The 19,091-nt window shown below is 35.3% G+C and overlaps 3 protein-coding genes and 3 non-coding genes across 7 annotated transcripts; 4 read left to right on the forward strand and 2 right to left on the reverse strand.

The window, feature by feature from the left end:
• Nucleotides 1-3,292: 3,292 nt before the first annotated feature.
• fdgt-1 (Facilitated glucose transporter protein 1) lies at nucleotides 3,293-8,558 on the forward strand (the record flags this gene model as incomplete). Of its 2 annotated transcripts, none has more annotated exons than NM_061580.7 (9): nucleotides 3,293-3,357; nucleotides 3,653-3,751; nucleotides 4,433-4,512; nucleotides 4,609-4,814; nucleotides 5,277-5,511; nucleotides 5,796-5,952; nucleotides 7,079-7,387; nucleotides 7,466-7,657; nucleotides 8,277-8,558. In NM_061580.7, 9 exons carry the CDS (start codon nucleotides 3,295-3,297, stop codon nucleotides 8,412-8,414), a joined length of 1,479 nt encoding a protein of 492 aa, NP_493981.1. The 2 variants fall into 2 exon arrangements, with proteins under 2 accessions (NP_493981.1, NP_493982.1); NM_061581.4 differs by lacking the exon at nucleotides 3,293-3,357 and adding an exon at nucleotides 3,481-3,597 and having other exon boundaries at nucleotides 8,277-8,414.
• On the forward strand, nucleotides 8,014-8,085 carry Y51H7BM.2. The gene has a single exon (NR_101660.1). It is a non-coding gene; the product is annotated as an Unclassified non-coding RNA Y51H7BM.2 (non-coding RNA).
• Nucleotides 8,559-9,013: 455 nt separating the features above from the next.
• math-45 (MATH domain-containing protein) lies at nucleotides 9,014-16,181 on the reverse strand. Its single transcript, NM_061582.6, has 8 exons — nucleotides 15,997-16,181; nucleotides 15,325-15,599; nucleotides 15,092-15,218; nucleotides 13,817-14,094; nucleotides 13,355-13,475; nucleotides 9,618-9,898; nucleotides 9,443-9,566; nucleotides 9,014-9,324 (listed from the first exon to the last, which is right to left on the reverse strand). Exons 1-8 carry the CDS (start codon nucleotides 16,104-16,106, stop codon nucleotides 9,048-9,050), a joined length of 1,593 nt encoding a protein of 530 aa, NP_493983.4. The 5' UTR covers nucleotides 16,107-16,181; the 3' UTR covers nucleotides 9,014-9,047.
• A 1,759-nt stretch (nucleotides 16,182-17,940) lies between these two features.
• Nucleotides 17,941-19,091, forward strand: Y51H7BR.8 (ABC transporter permease). Its single transcript, NM_001038251.3, has 2 exons — nucleotides 17,941-18,127; nucleotides 18,885-19,091. Exons 1-2 carry the CDS (start codon nucleotides 17,965-17,967, stop codon nucleotides 19,004-19,006), a joined length of 285 nt encoding a protein of 94 aa, NP_001033340.1. The 5' UTR covers nucleotides 17,941-17,964; the 3' UTR covers nucleotides 19,007-19,091.
• On the reverse strand, nucleotides 18,757-18,854 carry Y51H7BR.9. The gene has a single exon (NR_050878.1). It is a non-coding gene; the product is annotated as an Unclassified non-coding RNA Y51H7BR.9 (non-coding RNA).
• Nucleotides 18,762-18,843, forward strand: Y51H7BR.t1. Its single transcript has one exon. It is a non-coding gene; the product is annotated as a tRNA-Ser (tRNA).

The following is a 19,091-nucleotide window of genomic DNA, read 5'->3' on the forward strand; positions in this document are numbered from 1 at the left end:
CAGATACGTATCAATCAACCGGACAGTAAATCGGAAGGGTGGCGTTTTAATTGCTACGGGGTGGAGAACATCATCATCGGATGATTTGATTATATATACTTCTGCGGCAGGGTCATTTTCTGAACAATTTTGATGTTTTATTGTCTGCATTTTAGTCGAATTCCACTCTAAAATTGGTAATTTAACCCGAAATCCACTGTAAAATCAATTGTACATAGAATTTTTCAAAAAAAAAAAACTTTTTTAGTTGGCATTTTCACAGTTTTAAACTATCATTTTCAAATTTCTCATGTCATTTCACCGCTAGACAACAAATTTATATCCAATTCTCGCCAAAACTGGCGAAACTCCGTATCACAGTGGTTAAGCGAGTCGCGACTCTGCCAATTCCCCCAAAGTTGAGCTAGAAGGCTCAAAATCAAGGGTTAAGGGCAACGGCCTACAGAGATTCTGATAAAAATATTCAAAATTCCAGAAATTCAAGTTTTTAACAAGAAAACTCGGAATGAAACTCGATTTCGCAATATCTAGGTCGCTACTCAGCCAATTCCCTTCAAAGTTGAGCTAGAGGGCTGCAAATTTGGGACTTGGGGTAATAAACTATGAGGATTCTGATAAAATCATCAAAAACTTGCTAACTTTTCCCATTTTCCCACAATTTGTGTTCTTTGAGCCCCTACCACTTCCGCCAGATTGATTGATAGGCGTAGAAATTTCGTCTTTATCACTTATCACATATCACTAGTTGTTTATGCAATCTCATCCATCACACACCGACATTTGACCCCTTGCAGCTGCCCAAGCAGTCTCCCCGCCGCACTCCTTCTCTAATCCTCCGCACTCTCTCTCTCTGTTCGTGGAGGGTGGGGTGGCACGGCTCTTCTTCTTCTGTTTCCGTCACCCGTTGAGCCCCAGAGCTCTATGATGCAATTCCTTAAGGCCTTGTTGCCCACGTGCCGATATCTAAAAGTGATTTTCTCGAGTTTTTTGCTTGCATTTTATTAGAAAAAAATGCCGGGAAAAGATCAAAGGAGCATTGTTTTTTTGCAATTTTTATATTAAAAATTCCTGATTCCCCCACATTGTTTACATGGTCTCCAAGTCTGCAGGAGATATAAGAGACCAGACCCCACGTGGTCTCCAAGTCTCATGGTGCATCGACTCTTTTTGGATTCTATTCTAGATTTGGTCAACAACAAGGTTTTTGCGTTGTTTTTTTTTTCATTTCTTTCCTCTGTCCTTTCTCAGCAACTTTGTGCGATTTGGAGCGAATCAGGCTATTTTTAATCCATTTTTCATTGGATTTCTCTTGAAATTCCGCTGAACTTCTGTCGAACTTGCATGAAAATTTGGTTTACCTAGTTTTTAAATTCAAATCAGAAACTAGAAATTACCGAAAAATACACAATTGCCACAATGCTTTCTTAAAAATCATTACCTATTACTTTCTAACTTTGATAGCTCATATCTCAATTGTCATTAGTTTTATCAAAAAGTTATCAACTGACAAAATATTTGGCTTGAATTTGTACATAGTTTCGTAGTTAAAATTTTTTTGGTACACTTATTCCCAACTGAGATACAAGCTGTCAAAGTAGAGCTCCGAGACATAATGCATCGACAAGAACTTTCTCGCTTAGCATTAACAGCCCATATCTCGGTTGCCCGTAGTTTTACCAAAAAATTGTCAACTAACAAAATGTTCATTTTTATTTTGTGCATACTTTTATAGTTGCTGATTTTCCAATATCGTTAAAATGAACCGAGATATGACCTTCCAAAGTAGAGTTGCATGACATGGTGCATCGATAAAACCTTTTTTCCTAGATTGCACTGCTTATATCTAGTTTTTGTTCAGTTCTTTTGAAAATTTGTCAACTAGCAAGTTGTTCCTTATTACCTTGTGCATACACTATAATTCACAACTTTTGAACGCCTTAAAATTGCACCGAGATATGAGCTCTCAAAGCAGAGCTCCAAGACATGGTGCATCAAGAAACCTGACTTTTTTTATTTCCAACTAACAAATTATTTTTTACATATTTTCACAGTATATGTAGTAGTATTAAATTGTCAAAACACTTATTTGTCACCTAGATTTTGGCCCTAAAAAAAGAAAACAATATTTGACCCTAAAAAATTTTTTTTTAATATTTGGCCCTAAAAAAAAAAGAAAAATTTTTTGGCCCTAAAAAAATTTGCATCATGCTGTACCACCAACGTCATAGCATAGATTTTAGGATATTCAAAGCTCAAAGTTTCGAAATCCAGTTTTCCTTTTTTTTGCATCACTATTCATGTTTTCAAAGCTTTCCTAATATTCTCTAGCACCTCAAATACCTTCAAATTTATATTTTTCCAAAATTCCCACGAATAAAATATGTTGTGTAAAAATGCAAATTTCCGCATCAAAAACACGTTAGCATACATTTTCCCCTTCAAATCGTACAGTTTTTTGTTTGAGGACAGATATTGAATATTCTAAAAGCCGAAAAGTTAAGGGTTTAGTGACCATTATGATACTTCTTATCACTTATCAATAGAACGTATTATTTCTTATCACAAAACTTTTTTTCTCTGCGTCTCTATTATCTAGTGTATATCTCTAGTGAACATGACCTTGTATGGGTTATTTTCTTTTTTTTTCCGACTTTTTCTGGTACCTTTTCCCTTTGGAATCAATAAAAATTCAATTTTCTGGTTTAAAATTGCAAATATTTTGAAAATTTTGCTATTTCAAAGTCTTAAGCTCAAAATTCTAAACATTTCACTATTTCGAAGCTTTTTAATAGCTCTTTTCCCCGCTGATACACCGCTTCAAAGATTTCAGTGCCAGAAATCTCGGAGAGAGTGTGGGTGAGGGGGAGACGCAGGTTGCTAGCACCGCCTGCGTCTCCCCTCCCACACACTCTCTCGCCCTTCTAACTTTAAAGCGCTATATCTCTGCAAGGAAAAGAGCTATCAAAATGTTTCCAACTGCAAAAATGATCAGCATCAAGTTTTCTATCTTTTTCCTGCTATTTTAAAGTAGTCAAACCTCCCAATTAGACCTATTTACCAACTCAAAACTTCCAAAAATCACGAGTACATACCCGCAACCCTTTCATTATACCCCTATTCAATTCGGCGGGGGTTCAGCTGTGTAAATACCTTGGGCACACAAACAAATTCCCCCACTAATACTACTTAGATTCCGTCTAAATTCCCTTTTCCCCGTTATATCAAAGATTAAAATGTTCACTTTCATCATTTTTTTACCCTTAAACTCCTAAAAAATCAATTTTTTTTGCAGAAATGGGTGTCAACGACCATGATGTTAGTGTTCCCCTGCAGGAGGTCCAGTCAAGAACAGTAGAGGTGAGAAATTTTTTTGAATTTTTATTAGTGGAAAAATTGAAATAGAAAACCGTGAACTTATTGATTTTTTCCGTCTAAATCTAGAAAATATATATTTATTTCGAAGAAAATTCATTTAAAATAATGTCGGAAAAATCAAGAAGTGACACTTCGGCAACCGCGAGCTTGTCAGATAGCTCGAAGAGTCCGAGCAGCTACAGTACCCCCGGGACCACCACGCAGAAAATCATTTTTCCGGATGTAAACCTTCAGTTTTACCACAAAAATTTCTCCTGTTAAACGTTTTTTTTTGCAGGGAAAACTCACGAAATGCCTCGCATTCTCCGCATTTGTCATCACACTGGCCTCCTTCCAATTTGGATACCATATCGGATGTGTAAATGCTCCAGGAGGGGTGGGTTTTAGGACTATTGGATAGAAAATTTAATTATGAACATTTTTGCATTTGGAAGTTTTCTGATAGCTTCCTTGCCTGCAGAGATACACCGCGTTAAAGTTTTGAGGGCGAGAGTGTGTGGGAGGGGAGACGCAGGCGCCACGCTGCGTCTTCCCTCACCTCACGCTCTCTCGCCCGAAAACTTTGAAGCAGTGTATCTCGGCGGGGAAAAGAGCTATCAAGAAACTTTCAACTGGTAAAATGTTTAGAAACTTGAGCTTAACATTTTCTCAGTTGACAACGTTTCTCTATCTCTTCAAATTTTTGAGATATCGTTTTTCCAAAAAAAAACTTTAAGTTTTTGACAATTAAAAATAAACTAGAAATACAGAACACTCAATTTTAAACATCTTTTCATTTAAAATTTTTTTGCTAGCTCGTTTCCCTGCAGAGATACACCGCGTTAAAGTTTTGAATGCGAGAGAGTGTGTGGGAGGGGGAGACGCAGACGCCACGCTGCGTCTCCCCTCACCCCACACACTCTCGCCTGAAAATTTTGAAGCGGTGTAACTCTGCAGGGAAAAGAGCTATTAAAAAACTTTCAACTAGTGAAATATGCAAAATTTGAAGCTGAATATTTTTAGCGTAAAATTTTGTTTGCTATCTCTTTCAATTTTTATGAAAAATTAATATTTTCAGCTTATCACTGAATGGATCATCGGATCACACAAGGATCTCTTCGACAAGGAGCTCAGCAGAGAAAATGCTGATTTGGCGTGGTTAGTTTTTTGAAAATTGCCGTGAAAATTGGATTTTTAGTCAGAAACTTTTTAGTTTTCAAACAAATTTTCTAAAAATTCTTCCAAATTTTCCAGGTCCGTCGCAGTATCCGTATTCGCTGTTGGTGGTATGATTGGAGGTCTTTCCTCAGGATGGTTGGCCGATAAGGTCGGAAGACGTGGAGCTCTGTTCTACAATAATCTTTTGGCTCTGGCCGCGGCGGCTCTGATGGGATTGGCTAAGTCAGTTGGAGCATACCCAATGGTTATTTTGGGAAGATTGATTATTGGGCTTAATTGTGGTAGGTGACTTGGTTTTCAGAAAATTTGGGAAAAAATTCAAAAATTTTTTTTTTTGATTTTTTTCAAATTTTTTTCAAATTTCACTAAATTTTTCTAAATTTTTTATTTTTCTATAAACAACATAAGTACTCCATTTTTGAGTTCCCCAAACATTTTCCAGTCGTGACACAAATTTTTAGCTCGGTACCACCAAAACTGGCGAAACTCCGTATCATAATGGTTAACTGGGTCGCTACTCAGCCAAATTTCCAAATATTGTAAAAATTGGGCTAAAAGCCTGAAAATTTAGACCTAGGAGTAAAAAAAATACGCAGAAATCAATGTAATTAGTAAAAATCTTGGAAAATCAATAGTTTTTCGAGAAATTAAGCTAGAAAGTCGATTTCGCAATAGACTAAAAACACGAGTTTTTGAGATAAAAAACCACGCCAAATTCAAATTTCCAATTCTAAAATTTCCAGGATTCTCCTCAGCCCTTGTACCAATGTTCCTCACCGAAATCTCCCCTAACAACCTCCGTGGAATGCTCGGATCCCTTCACCAATTGCTCGTCACCATCGCAATTTTGGTTTCTCAGATCTTCGGGCTCCCACATCTCCTCGGAACCGGAGACCGCTGGCCACTGATCTTTGCCTTCACCGTCGTGCCTGCCGTTCTTCAGTTGGCTTTGCTCATGTTGTGCCCAGAGTCTCCAAAGTGGGTGAAATACTAAAAATTTTAGATTGCAAAACCAAAAAGTTCAAATTTCCCGCCCACCTTGCGTTGTAAACGCGCTCCAATGAGAAAAACACGTGGTTCAGCGTTGGAGCGCACTTTCACAATGCGGTCCGCGGGAAATTCAAATTTTTTGTTTGAAAACTAGTTTTTCTTAGGTTTTTCTTCCAGTTTAACATATTTTCCAAGCTAAAAACAATTGAAAAATGTAATTTTCAGTTTTTTTTCCCAGATTTTCAACTTTTTACAAATAAATTACTCTCCAGGTACACAATGGCTGTCCGCGGACAGAGAAACGAAGCTGAAAGCGCGCTGAAAAAGCTCCGTGACACCGAAGACGTGTCAACTGAAATTGAGGCAATGCAAGAAGAAGCCACCGCCGCCGGAGTCCAGGAGAAGCCAAAAATGGGAGATATGTTCAAGGTGACAAAAACTGTCGAAAACTGGGAAAATTGGAATTTTTAAAATTTTTAACTATTTTTACTGAATTTCCTGTCACTTTTTATCCCTTTTCCCAAGTTTTCAAGCCTCTAGCTCATTTTTTGGTTAATTGACAGAGTAGCGGCTCAGTTAACCACTGTGATACGGAGTTTTGTGAGTTTTTGTGGAAATTGACTGAAATTTTTTGACTATGGGTAGTTTTTAGTGTAAAATCTGATAATTAATAAACAATCATGAAATTCGAAAAAATTTTTGAAAAAAAATTTCGATTCGATTTTTTTTTGAAAACTATTAAAGTTCACAAAAATGCCATCTTGATTTTAAAATAAGCACTTTGATCTACCCATATTCGCGGTTTTTCTGCATTTTAGCTCAATTTTGGTGAATTGACTGAGTAGCGACTCAGTGAACCACTGTGATACGGAGTTTTGTCAGTTTTAGTGGGAATGCGCTGAAAATTTTTGACTAAGAGCAGTTTTTGATGCTAAATTTGATTATTAATAAAAAATCACGAAATTAGAAAAAACTTTTTTTTTGAAAATTTGGAAAAAAATTTCGAAAAAAATTCCAGAAAAGACCGAAGTCGATTTTTAGAAAAACCATTAAACTTTACTCAAATTTTGTCTATATTTCCAAAAAATCTCTTTGATCTACCCATATTCGCGAATTTTCTGCCTTTTAGCTCAATTTTGGTGAATTTGCTGAGTAGCGACTCAGTTAACCATTGTGATACGGAGTTTTGTCAGTTTTGGTGGTATCGAGCTAAAAATTGATGTGACGCGTGGAAAATGTTTGGGGAATTCAAAAATGTGATATTTGTACTGCTTTTTAAAGAAGTGGAATTTTTTGTTTAAAAAAAAATTTAATTCTGAAATTTTCTTGAAACAAAATCTCACTACAGTTTAGCCAATTTTGGCGAAATTTTTTGACTGTTGGTGATTTTTGATGGCAAGTTTGAAAAAAAAAACAAAGAATCTAAAAATTCCAAAAAAATCAAAAATTTTTTGAAATTTTTTTTTTCAAAAAATTTTTAATTTTTTTTTTCAAAATAGGGTAACTTTACCCGTAGATTTCAATTTTTACACGTATAACCCTCTAAAAATTCCAGGGAGCCCTGCTCTGGCCAATGTCCATCGCCATTATGATGATGCTCGCCCAACAGCTGTCCGGAATCAACGTCGCAATGTTCTACTCGACTGTAATTTTCCGTGGAGCCGGTTTGACTGGAAATGAGCCATTCTACGCGACAATTGGTATGGGGGCTGTGAATGTGATTATGACTCTGATCTCGGTCTGGCTTGTGGACCACCCGAAATTCGGCCGCCGCTCACTTTTGCTGGCCGGTTTGACTGGAATGTTCGTGTCTACACTGCTTCTCGTTGGTGCGCTGACTATTCAGAACAGTGGAGGAGACAAGGTTTGTACAGAAATACCAAAAACAAAACATTTCGAAAAAAAAATTTTTGAAAAAAAAAATTCTAAAAATTTTTTCCAGTGGGCCAGCTACTCAGCCATCGGATTTGTGCTCCTTTTCGTCATCTCCTTTGCCACCGGACCCGGAGCCATTCCATGGTTCTTCGTCTCCGAAATCTTCGACTCGTCGGCTCGTGGAAACGCGAACTCCATCGCTGTTATGGTCAACTGGGCCGCCAATTTGCTCGTCGGACTCACTTTCTTGCCAATCAATGTGAGTTTTCGGAGTTTTTTGTGTGAAAATTTGGACTATTCAGAAAATTTGAGCCTAGATTATATTTTTCCCGGAAAAATTCGACGAAAATGCAATTTTCATTCTGAAAAATGATGAAAACTCGTAAAATTAAAAATGTTAACTTGTTTATCATTAGAGCGCACTTGCAATATGCGCTAGATTTTTAGAAAATTTTCTATCACAAAAAACTGACAAAAACTACCAATTTTGAGCTTTCTGGCAGATTTTCTAATTGGAGCGCACTTGCATAGTGCAGTCGGCGGGGAATTCAAATTTTTTAGATAAAAATTGAAATTTTGGTTGTTTCAAAGTGAAGTAATGCGGTTTCCTGCGAAAAAAAACACCAAATTAGCATCAGAGCCGCACAAAAAACAAATTTATTGTCATTTTCTCATTGGAGCGCATTTGCATAGTGCGGTCGGCGGGAAATTTGAATTTTTGGGTCAAAAACTGCTATTTTCCTTCAATTTCGGTAAAGTCAAGTCTTTTTAGCTCTAAAAACTATTCAAAACCTCAATTTGCATTTTGCTCAATAGAGCGCTCTTGCATATCACTTGAAATTCACATTTTCCGTTTAAAAACCGAAATTTTCTTCCAGAATCTCATGCAACAATACTCATTCTTTATTTTCTCCGGATTCCTCGCCTTCTTCATCTTCTACACGTGGAAATTCGTGCCAGAAACCAAAGGAAAATCGATTGAACAAATTCAAGCCGAATTCGAGAAGAGGAAGTAATGCAAAAATTAATATTTATTTTGAATATTCCGTCCCAGCCCCCCAAGTATTTTGTATTTTATCGATTTTTTCCCCAAAGAAAATGTATTTTCCACACCACTGCGAAACGTATAGGTTTTGAGATAATAAAATTTGTATTCTTTGTATGGTTTTTTTTTGAATTTCACACTATAATTTTGTTTAGGCCACTAGCTCAATTTTGGGATATTGGCCGAGTAGCGACTCAGTTAACCATTGTGATACGGAGCTTGCTAAGTATGGTGGAAATTGGCTGAAGATTCAAAAACAATATCTTTCCGTAGCAGGTGTTGTCAGATTACGGTTTGATCTACAAAAAATGCGGGAAATTTTTACACAGAAAAATGCGACGCTAGCACACGCTCTTAACCATGCGAATTAAGTTGAGAATTCTCCGTACAAACTCCCGCCATTCCGGTAGATCTACGTAGATCAAACCGAAATGGGACACTCTGACACCACATGAATCATTAAAACTGTTTCATTGAAGCAAATTGTATTTGTATTGTATTGTATTGTATTGTATTTATTACGATTTAAATCGTGATCAAGATTTAAAATTACTAAAATACACGATAAAATGCAAAATTTTAAAACTTTATTTCAATCAATCGCCTAATTATCATTAATTTTCATAATTTTTATGAAAGCCTCAATAATGAACCTGCCATCAATCAGCTCCACGTCCTTCAAGTCTACGAAAGGCACGAAACGGTATACATAATGCACGTCGAATACATTCTCTGCATACTTTGTGAAGATTTTCCCATTCAGTGACTTCAGACTCAATTCGAAGTTTGTTTCTATTGTGCGTTTTCCAGAAGTAAGTTTGTTATCTTCACAAATTAGTGCTAAAATAAGAAATCCGTCCTTCTCGTTGACTGCTATTTTCCTATAAAAAGCAACTTCTAAAAAATTTTTTACGAAGTTTTCAGAAATTTCTCAATTTTCCCAACAAAAAACTTGTCATTTTGGCGGGAAATTTGCTCTAAAACTTATTCTCGACTAACCACGGGATCCCAAATCTTTCAATAGTCGGGCTGTTATACGTGAAGCCCGTTTTGATGCGTGACACATTCTTGACAAGGTAGGAAAATGTAAACTCGAGACCTGGAGTGTTTGGACGAGGAGAATCTAAATAAATTCCAAGCAGTGATTTCAAATTTCAAGCTCTACATATATTACCTGTAACGCCCAAAACCTTGACATGCGCCTCCAAAGTCACACTATCATTGACCACGTATCCGTTCTCTAAGTCTTTCCAAGTCAGAAAACGGTCAAACCAGGCGAATCCTGTTTTCTCAAACATAAATTTGCCCGTTTTGACCAACGAGTTCCCGCTAGAAGCTAACAACTTTATTTCGAAATCCGTCGATATTGTCCATTTGTGAGTTTTGTAAACTTGTTCCGCACAGTACAGGCCAGCTCCAAAAAATCCGTTGGCATCACGCCGGATGGATAGTCTCCTAAACATATATGTACGTCCTTAACTCTTTTTTTTATTAGGCTTGGCGTCAGTGGGGGAGCGTTAGCCACTGACGCTATTTAGGGTTAGGATTACAGCGTTTTTTTCATTTTTCAAAGGGTTCCCGTTGGCCGATCAAAGCGAAATTTAACACAGAGACGTAAAGGCCACTAAGAAGCTTCCGTGTAAAATTTCAAATTGATTCCATCAAAACTCGCCGAGTTATGGAGCTTAAGGTGTTTTCAAAATGACCCTCAACTATTTTTTAAAATTTGAAAGTTTGGCGTTTTGTCAGTTTTCTCCCTAAGCTCACGAAAATTTAATGACAGCAGGACCGTAGCAGGATAAGGTTTCTTGTGAATTTTGAGCCAATTTCGATTTACAGGAGCCGAGATATTAAGCTTCAAAATCCGACAAAAGTTCGAGTCCGGGTGCGGGCGTCTAAATTTTTTTATGCCCTGTTTTTTGTTCATTTTGAAAACGCGCGTGTAACTTGACGGTGGGTGGATGGATTTTGATGCGGTTTTTTGCTGTCTCTTCAAGAAGCTTGCCCCATCTCTGTATGCTTTTTTTCAGAAAGATTGGAGCTCTTTGAGCCGAGATATAAAGAGTATTTTCGAGTATCCTCCAAAAATCACGTTTTTTTTCTCATTTTTCGCCTCTTTTTTTTGCAGGAAAATTCGAGTTTTTGCGATTTTTACGAGATTTTTTAGCAGTTTATAGTACTCGACGAGATGCGTCGAAAAACATACAAATCATCCAGATCCATCAGCTATGAGCTCTTTTAGAGAGCTCCAAAGTCAAATTCGCAATTTTGACCTCCCCCCTCCCACTTCGGTGTGTTTTTTTCGTGTTTTTTCGCAAACCACCGCTTCGTGCGCTGTTGTCTTTGAGAAATCTTTGGTTCCAAGGTGAAATTGTTGTATAAAAAGATCGTAGGTACATTTTAAAGTAAAAATTATTCCGAAAAAGTGATTTTTTCATTTTGAAAATCAAGGCAGAAAAAAAAATTTTGATTTTTTTTCCAAAAACTTTTTTTTTCCCTTCTCGTTGGATGGCGGTCGTTTGAGATATTTTGATTTTGAGGAAAAAAAATGAAATTACAAATATTTTTAAAGCGATAGAGGAAAAAAATTTCGAAAATTGAGTGAAAACTCACTGAGATAACCGACCTTGAAGCAAGTTACTGCCGTTTTTGCGTTGTTCATTTTTCAACTTTGAGCGTTTATTATTCACTCAATCTGAGATCAATTTTAATTTTGTTTTTTAATATAGATTTAAAATTTGTCGCTAAATCCGAAAAACTGAGTTTCAAAAAAATTTTAGTGAAAATTTTTTTCAGCACCGCCAAAAAATCGAGTTTTTCAGCACTGATTTTTTCGAATTTTTGCGATTTTTCACTCATTTTTTGATGAATCTTTGTTTTCTATTTCGTGTTCAATGAACAATATTTATAAAAAATGAAATCTATTAACAATTTGTGAAAATTTGTTTTTGAAAAAATTTTGTGCCAGTTTGAAATTTTTCAAAAAATTAATTTTTTGCCTCTTGCACAGAAAAAGTGGTTTGGTCTGGTGTTTCAACAATAACATTTTTGAAATCCTCACACCTTTTTTCATATTCCCTCAAATTTTTGTAACCCAATTCTCACTTTGAAGGGAGATACAGGCGGGAGATACAGTTCGTTGAAGGGCTGGCTGCCAACACATCGCCACCCCACCCACAGAGAGACACACATTTACAACCTAATATATTCAAATATTACCTCCTGCTCTCAGTTTTCAAGATTTTATGATGATTTTTACTTCATCAGAAAGAACACATTCTCTTTCTTAGTCTTCTGTGGGTGTTGCAAGTGGAAGACAAAAAAAAACAATATGGATTTAAAATCAGGGCTTCGCCCCGATTTTAATAAAATATATGAAACCCTCTTAAAAAGTTACAAGAAGGTTTTTCCTTGCGCTTGGAGCGCAAAAGAAAAGAAAAAGAGCTATTTAGACTTAGGGTGCCCAACTGGAATAAAACATTGGAAATCCCAATCCAACCAGCCTAAGGGCCCGAAAAACATACTAGGATGCCCAACTTGAATAAAATATTGGAAATCCTTATGACACACCGGCGGTATGGCGCGGCTTAAGCCTAAATAGCCACTTTTATCAAAATACATTTGAGCGAGGCGGTTGTAAACTATTCGTTCTTTAGCAAAAATTAAAAAAAAAACTTTATTTAAATTTAAAAATAAATATCATATGTTATCACACCTTAGAATATCACTCCTTAATTTAGTAATCTTTTTCAGTTCATAAGTGTGAGAGAAAGAAAAATGGATTAGTCATCGGAATTAAATATCATCAGAGTGATTATATTCATCAAAGGTCTCACTTTATTGGAGGGTTAATTTGATCAATATAAAATGTTTATCTCATGTGAAGAAAGGTTCAAATTCTGTACCTATGAATGCTGCCGATATTTGAATTCCTGTCTCATGGGAAGAAGGCCTTTCTTGTGGGAAGAACGGAGTTATAAAAAAATATACGCAGGTACAGAATTTGAACTTTTCTTCCCATGAGATAGGAATTTGAATATTGGTATTCTATAACTTTACTTTAAAAAAAAATCTCCAAAGGTTGATCGCAAATATGTAGAGATTGCTCGCATCCCTTCAAATATTACGAAATTTCTAAGTTTCTTAATGATAATCTTTATTCAGATTACTGAGAAATAATTTTATATTGATCAAATTAACCCTCCAATAAAGTGAGACATTTGATGAATATAATTACTCTGATGATATTTAATTCCGATTCCGATGATCTATTCTTCTTTCTCTCACATTTATGAACCAAAAATAAGTTCTAAATTAAGGCGTGATATTCTAAGGTGTATGATATTTTTTAAATATTTTTGTTAATAAACGATTAGTTTACAACCGCCTCGCTCAAATGTATTTTCATAGATTACTGAAAAATATCCACAGATTACTTTTGAGTTGCCTGAGAAGTTATTGTAAAACGCAAAGCGAGCTCAAATGTATTTTGATAAAAGTGGCTATTTAGGCTTAAGCCGCGCCATACCGCCGGTGTGTCATAAGGATTTCCAATATTTTATTCAAGTTGGGCATCCTAGTATGTTTTTCGGGCCCTTAGGCTGGTTGGATTGGGATTTCCAATGTTTTATTCCAGTTGGGCACCCTAAGTCTAAATAGCTCTTTTTCTTTTCTTTTGCGCTCCAAGCGCAAGGAAAAACCTTCTTGTAACTTTTTAAGAGGGTTAGGCTTATGCTTAGGCTTAAGCTTAGGCTTAAGCTCAGGTTTAAACTCAGGTTTAGGCATAATCTTAGGATTAGGCTTAGGCTTACACTTAGGTCTAGGCTTAGGCTGAAACTTAGGCCGAAGAAAAAATATTGAAGAAACATTTTTTTTCGTCAAATTTCGTTTTTTTTTGGCACTAAAACTTACCATGGAATGTTGAAACGTTCTTCTGTTCTGCCAAACGGCTTGCTATTCAGAGTAGATATATTTTTAAAAGTGTGAGCTATGACAAATTGTTTCACAGGTGTCACCACTTCACAGGGAATATCTGAGAAAAAATATTGCTTTGGTTTTTTAGGGCTCCCATGCGGCGTCGCTCAAACTCCACGATTCAAATCTTTAAAGCGATGCGCCGAACCCGAAAAGTGTCGGGCGGGAGCCAAGTTTGCACCAAATAGTGACATACCCAGTCACACTATTTGGTGCAAACTTGGCTCCCGCCCGACACTTTTTGGGTTCCGCGCATCGCTTTAAAGATTTGAATCGCGGCGTGAGGGCGGCGTGGTGCGACGTTTGAGCGACGCCGCATGGGAGCCTTAGTTTTTGTAAAACTCAACTTATTTGCGATTTTTTTTAGTAATTAAGAAAGGTCCAGAGGAAAAAACCCACCAGTATATTTGACAATCCTGACATGAATTTCAACGCAAACACTATCATTAACTGCGTGGTTTTCTTTCAGCACTTCCCACTTAATATAGTCCTCAGGCCCACAACTGTCAGGCTTTTCAAACTTGTGCTTCACTTCTCGACTGAAGTTATTCCCTTTTCCAGACACCAACTTTGTCTCAAACACCGTATCAATTGACCATTCACTGGCGTTTGATACTTCTTTCAGACAGCTTAAGTATACTTTGAGATATCCTTTCTCTTTTTGGGAAGAAATCGCCCTGTAATACAGTGGTGGCCAAAAGTATATGCGTTTTTGTTTTTTTTTGCTAATTCTTCATGATTTTCAAATGAGTATAACTCACAAACTAAGCACTTTGGAGAGAAAAGTTTAACTGATAAACTGTTGCTTAGAATCTTGTCTTTTTGCTAACACATGATTCAACATTTCAAAAAATTCAGGTCAAGAGATACAGCGGGAGACACCTCGCGAGTCCATTTTTGGCTATTTCTCTTGAAACGCCTGTAGCTCGAGAATGAGAAATTTTCATGAGAAAAGTTGTATTAATAAAATAATCCGCAAATATTTTTCTACCACATGCATATAGTCGTTTATTTATCAAACAACCTGTAGCATAGAACTGTAAGGTTAAACTCGCGGAGTACCAGCACCCGTCGGGAACAATTTTTAAAAATGGTGGTTAAATTTTTCTAACACTTGCTTTTCAGTTAGAATGTAAATAAAATTCAACTATACAACTAGTTATTTAAAATATATGCACAAAAATATATTTTTGAAAAACATGACCTGGTTTTTAAACAGTTGGTCAAATCGGTGCTTTGAGAAGCGCGAGATTAAACTTACCGTTCTATTCTACAGGTTGTTTGATAAAAAAACGACTATATGCATGTGATAGAAAAATATTTGCAGATTGTTTTATTACTAAAACATTTTTTTTCATGAAAACTTTTCATTCTCGAGCTACAGGCGTTTCAAGAGAAATAGCCAAAAATGGACTCGCGAGGTGTCTCCTGCTGTATCTCTTGACCTGAATTTTTTGAAATGTTGGGTTATATGTTATCATGTAGACATGATTCTAAGCAACATTTGAACAGATAAACTTTTCTCTCCAAAGTGCTTAGTTTGTGAGTTATACTCATTTAAAAATTATGAAGAATTAGCAAAAAACCAAAAACGCATATACTTTTGGCCACCACTGTAATTCACACGTATCATTTTGCCATGAGGAATGCAGAAAAGGTAAGAAAAACTGTTACCATGGAATTTGGAATCGCTCTTCTGTCGATCCCTTGTATAGTTTTCCTTCCTCCATGCTGGAAACATTCCTGATAGTGTGAGTTAACACAAATTTCTTTTCAGGCAACAAAGGAGGGTTGGAAATCCCTGCAAGTTGCGTTTTTCAAAAAAAAAAACCAAATAATTAATAAATATCCGTTAAAATTCAAATGAAAATGAAGATTTTCACAATACGTATTGTTTCCCGACTAACCTTTTATTCTTAATATCTTCACACAAATTGACACAGAAATTTTATCGTCAGCGATGTAATTCTTCTCTAAACTTTTCCACTTCATCATGATACAGCCTTTGTTGTATGGTTTGTCGAAAATCCCTTTACAATTTCTGCTAACACCCATTCCTCCTGGTTTCATTATTTGGATTGTAGACTTGTACTCGATTGACCAATTACTGGGATATCCAAGCTCTTTTTCACAACACAAGTATACGTAGAAATTTCCATCCAATTTCTTGATGGATATTGCCCTGAAATTAATTTTCACTGTAAAAATTCCGGTGGAAAATTCAAACATTGTTTTATTATTTTGAAATTTTTAAATTGAACACGTGGTGTTAGTGTGCCTCATTTTGGCTTGATCTACGTAGATCTACCAAAAATGCGGGAGAAGAGACGCAGAGTTCTCAACTGATTTCGCATGGTTAAGAACGTGCTGACGTCATATTGTTTTAAGTGAAAAAAATTCCCGCATTTTTTGGAGATCAAACTGTAATGGGACAGCCTGGCACCCTGGCGACTGGCGACTTGACCATTGACCAATAATAAAAAGTTGTTCATGATTGAAGTACTTAGAAGTATGCCGGGAAACTTAAATTTTTTACAAAAAAATGTTCAATTATATATTTAAAAAAATAACACACTCACCACGGGATATCAAAGTGTTCTCTAGGCAAACATGTAATTAACTCGTCTTCCTTGATAGTAGAAAGTTTTTCAAAAGTTTCAGTCAACACAAATTTCTTTTTTTCCTGCATTTTCAGCAGAATGATGACTGAAAATGTGTTATCGAAATTAACAATTTATTGATTTCGAACCCGAAAAGAGGTTATGAGAATTATATTTTATTGGTTCTTATCAAAGAGCAACGTGTTTGACTAATTGAGATGTTTGGTAATTGAAGAGTGCTCATGATAAGGTATCAAATAGGCGGCCGGTAGGCACGTAGGCACGTGAATTATATTAAACTAAGCCAAATTTCTTACATATATCTAGCATATCGAATAAAGTATGAAGCTTTGAAAAATAAAATACGGAGACCATTATTTTTATTCGGAAGATTCTAAAACAATTTGTTAAAAAAAAACATATCCCTACTTTTATTTAAAAATTTTTAGCCTTCTTTTTTCAAAACTGACAAAACTCCGTATCACAATGATCAACTGGGTCGCTACTCAGCCAATTTACCCAAAATTGAGCTAGGCGGCTGAAAATTGCGGTCAAGTGGTAGATTTTGGCGTAGATTTTTAAAATGCTACTAAAATGTAATACAAATTTTTTTTGCTTGAAAACCCACGAGTTTTCTGAAAAAAAAAATTCAAAAAAAATTACGCTTTTTTTTTCAAAGTTTTTTTTCTGAATAAAAAAAACTGTTTTTTAATAGTATAAATATATTATTTTTGAAGTCCTTATAAACTTTCCAGTCGTCAAACCAATTTTTAGCTCGGTACCTCTAAAACTGACAAAACTCCGTATCCCTGTGGTTAACTGGGCCGCTACTCAGCCAAATTACCCAAAATTGAGCTAGGCGGCTGAAAATTGCGGTCAAGGGGTAGATCGTGGTGTAGATTTTTAAAATATTACTGAAAAAATATGAACTCGGTTTTCCCTGAAAATCTATGAGGTTTCTGGAAAAAAATTCAAAAAAATTTCTATGAAAATTTTTCTCTCAATTTTTTTTCAAAAATTTATTTTAAAAAATTACTTTTTAAAGACTATATTTAGTGAACATTTTCAACATTTTTTACCCCCTCACCCCGTTTCCTTCCCCATTCAGCAGCACATTTCCGCCCCATATTTCATATTTCACGCTCCACTGAAACATTGACTAATCGGAAATGACTTTGTCTTTTCTCTACCCGCAGTTTTCTCATTTTTCGGGTATTTTCGAGCAGCTTATTGACTAGCTCGTGGTGTTTTCGGCTTAAGGAAGAGAAAAAATAACAATCACAGAAAATTTTTATTCAATTTTCTTTTTTTTTTCTTTGGGCTCTTTCGGCGGGTGAACGCCAGTTTTTGGGTCACTTTTTTCTATAGATTTGGATTATTATATAGTTAGTTTCCAAATTTAATTCTTATTTTGATACTTGTGAAAGTCGTTGTCCTGAAAATATAAATTTACAAAAAAGTGGGTATTTTATAAATTTTTTTTCTGAAAAAATAATGATTTTTTCCAATTTTTTGAATTATTTTCAAATTTAAATTTCTTATAACTAATGTAAAATTTGATATTGCATATATTGCCAGTGAACAATTTTTCTCTAGCTCCGCACACGTTTTAGGTAATTGCCAAATTAAAGTGTACCTAAAATTTTGAGTTCCTTCTAAAACTCATGGGAAAATATAATTTATAATTTTTTTTTCTAATTATAATTTAAATTTTCTAATATAAAATTTTATGCTGAACATTTTGTTAGCTGACAAATTTCCTCTATCTCCGCCCATGTTCGAGTTATAAGTGAAAATCTCAGAAATTAAAAAAACGTTTTTTTTTTCAAAATTTCAAATTTTTTTTTCCAATTTTTAAACACTGTTCCATGATTTTTTTTTCAACTATTATTTTTTAAATGCCCATTTTATAACTAAATACCCGTTTCAGATATTTCCAAATAAAAAATGCACACAGCCCAAATCCGAAGTGTCTCCCGGCGGCTTCTGCGTATTTTGTGTGGGCGGCGGCTCCCGCAGACCTGGAATACTGTACTCGTGCTATTATCTATTCATATGTACTTGACAGTACCTGTTATATTGGCTGCTGGAATAAATAATGATAGAACAGGTTGGTTTTAGGGGGACAATTGGACAAAAGGCAAAAAAAAATATTTTTATAAATTTATTTCTAACTTTAAACTTGTATAACTTTCCTCTCATTCAAGTTATTCAAAAATTTTGAACTGACAAAGTTATTAAATATTTTTTGATATAAAAAAATTTTCAAATGTAAAATAACAAGATTCATAGAAAAGTTATAAACGTTTAAACTAAAAATGCCAAAATAAATTTTTTTGAAAAATGTTTTAATTTTCAACTTGTATAACTTTTTTCCTGTGTAAGTTATTTTAAAGTTGTCAACTAACAAAAAAATTATGAAACAATGTTTTATAATTTGACAATTTAAACATTATTTTAGCTTATTACTGAAAAGTTATAAATGTTTGAACAAAACAATCAAATTTTTAAAATCAATAACCTTTAACTGGTGTAACTTTTTTCGGTGTAGTGTAATCAAAAAGTTATCAACTAACAATATATTTCAAAACATGTGTAGATCATTTTGTTAGTTGACAACTTTTTGATATCTTCAAAGATGACAGAGATATTCGCTTAGTAGTAGCAACATAGTGGGAAGCCTCCCCCACCCTCTGCGCCTGCCCCACTCTCCTCTACGCCCATGAAGCTGCTTCACAGCCCGTGCAGTCATGTCCGAGTGGTTAAGGAGATTGACTAGAAATCAATTGGGCTCTGCCCGCGTAGGTTCGAATCCTGCTGACTGCGTAAAAATTTTTCGAAAAAATAAAAAAAAATCGAATTTCCAGGTCTGCTCCGCCCGTTCCGAGAAATTCAGCAGAGAGGCATATTGCTTGGAGAAATCGATGATGATTTATTGGACTTATTTTATGAAAGATGTCATGCCGAGAGAATGACCTACAATCCATAATTTGCTTCAAAAATTTTTTTAATTGGGAAATAAAAATTCTGAAATTTTTTTTGATTAAAAAAATTTAAAAAAATTGAAAAAAAAA

This window comes from Caenorhabditis elegans, chromosome II (assembly GCF_000002985.6).
Source record: "Caenorhabditis elegans chromosome II".
In the NCBI taxonomy this organism is placed as follows: domain Eukaryota; kingdom Metazoa; phylum Nematoda; class Chromadorea; order Rhabditida; family Rhabditidae; genus Caenorhabditis; species Caenorhabditis elegans.

Excerpts from the sequence above, each read along its gene's own strand:
- math-45 (NM_061582.6), bottom strand. The coding sequence starts at position 16,106 with ATGCAGGAAAAAAAGAAATTTGTGTTGACTGAAACTTTTGAAAAACTT. Across the intron at positions 15,219-15,324 it reads GAAGATATTAAGAATAAAAG|GGATTTCCAACCCTCCTTTG; the intron begins GTTAGTCGGGAA and ends CGCAACTTGCAG. Across the intron at positions 9,567-9,617 it reads CAAGGTTTTGGGCGTTACAG|ATTCTCCTCGTCCAAACACT; the intron begins GTAATATATGTA and ends GAATTTATTTAG.
- Y51H7BR.8 (NM_001038251.3), top strand. The coding sequence starts at position 17,965 with ATGCACACAGCCCAAATCCGAAGTGTCTCCCGGCGGCTTCTGCGTATT. Across the intron at positions 18,128-18,884 it reads AATAAATAATGATAGAACAG|GTCTGCTCCGCCCGTTCCGA; the intron begins GTTGGTTTTAGG and ends TCGAATTTCCAG.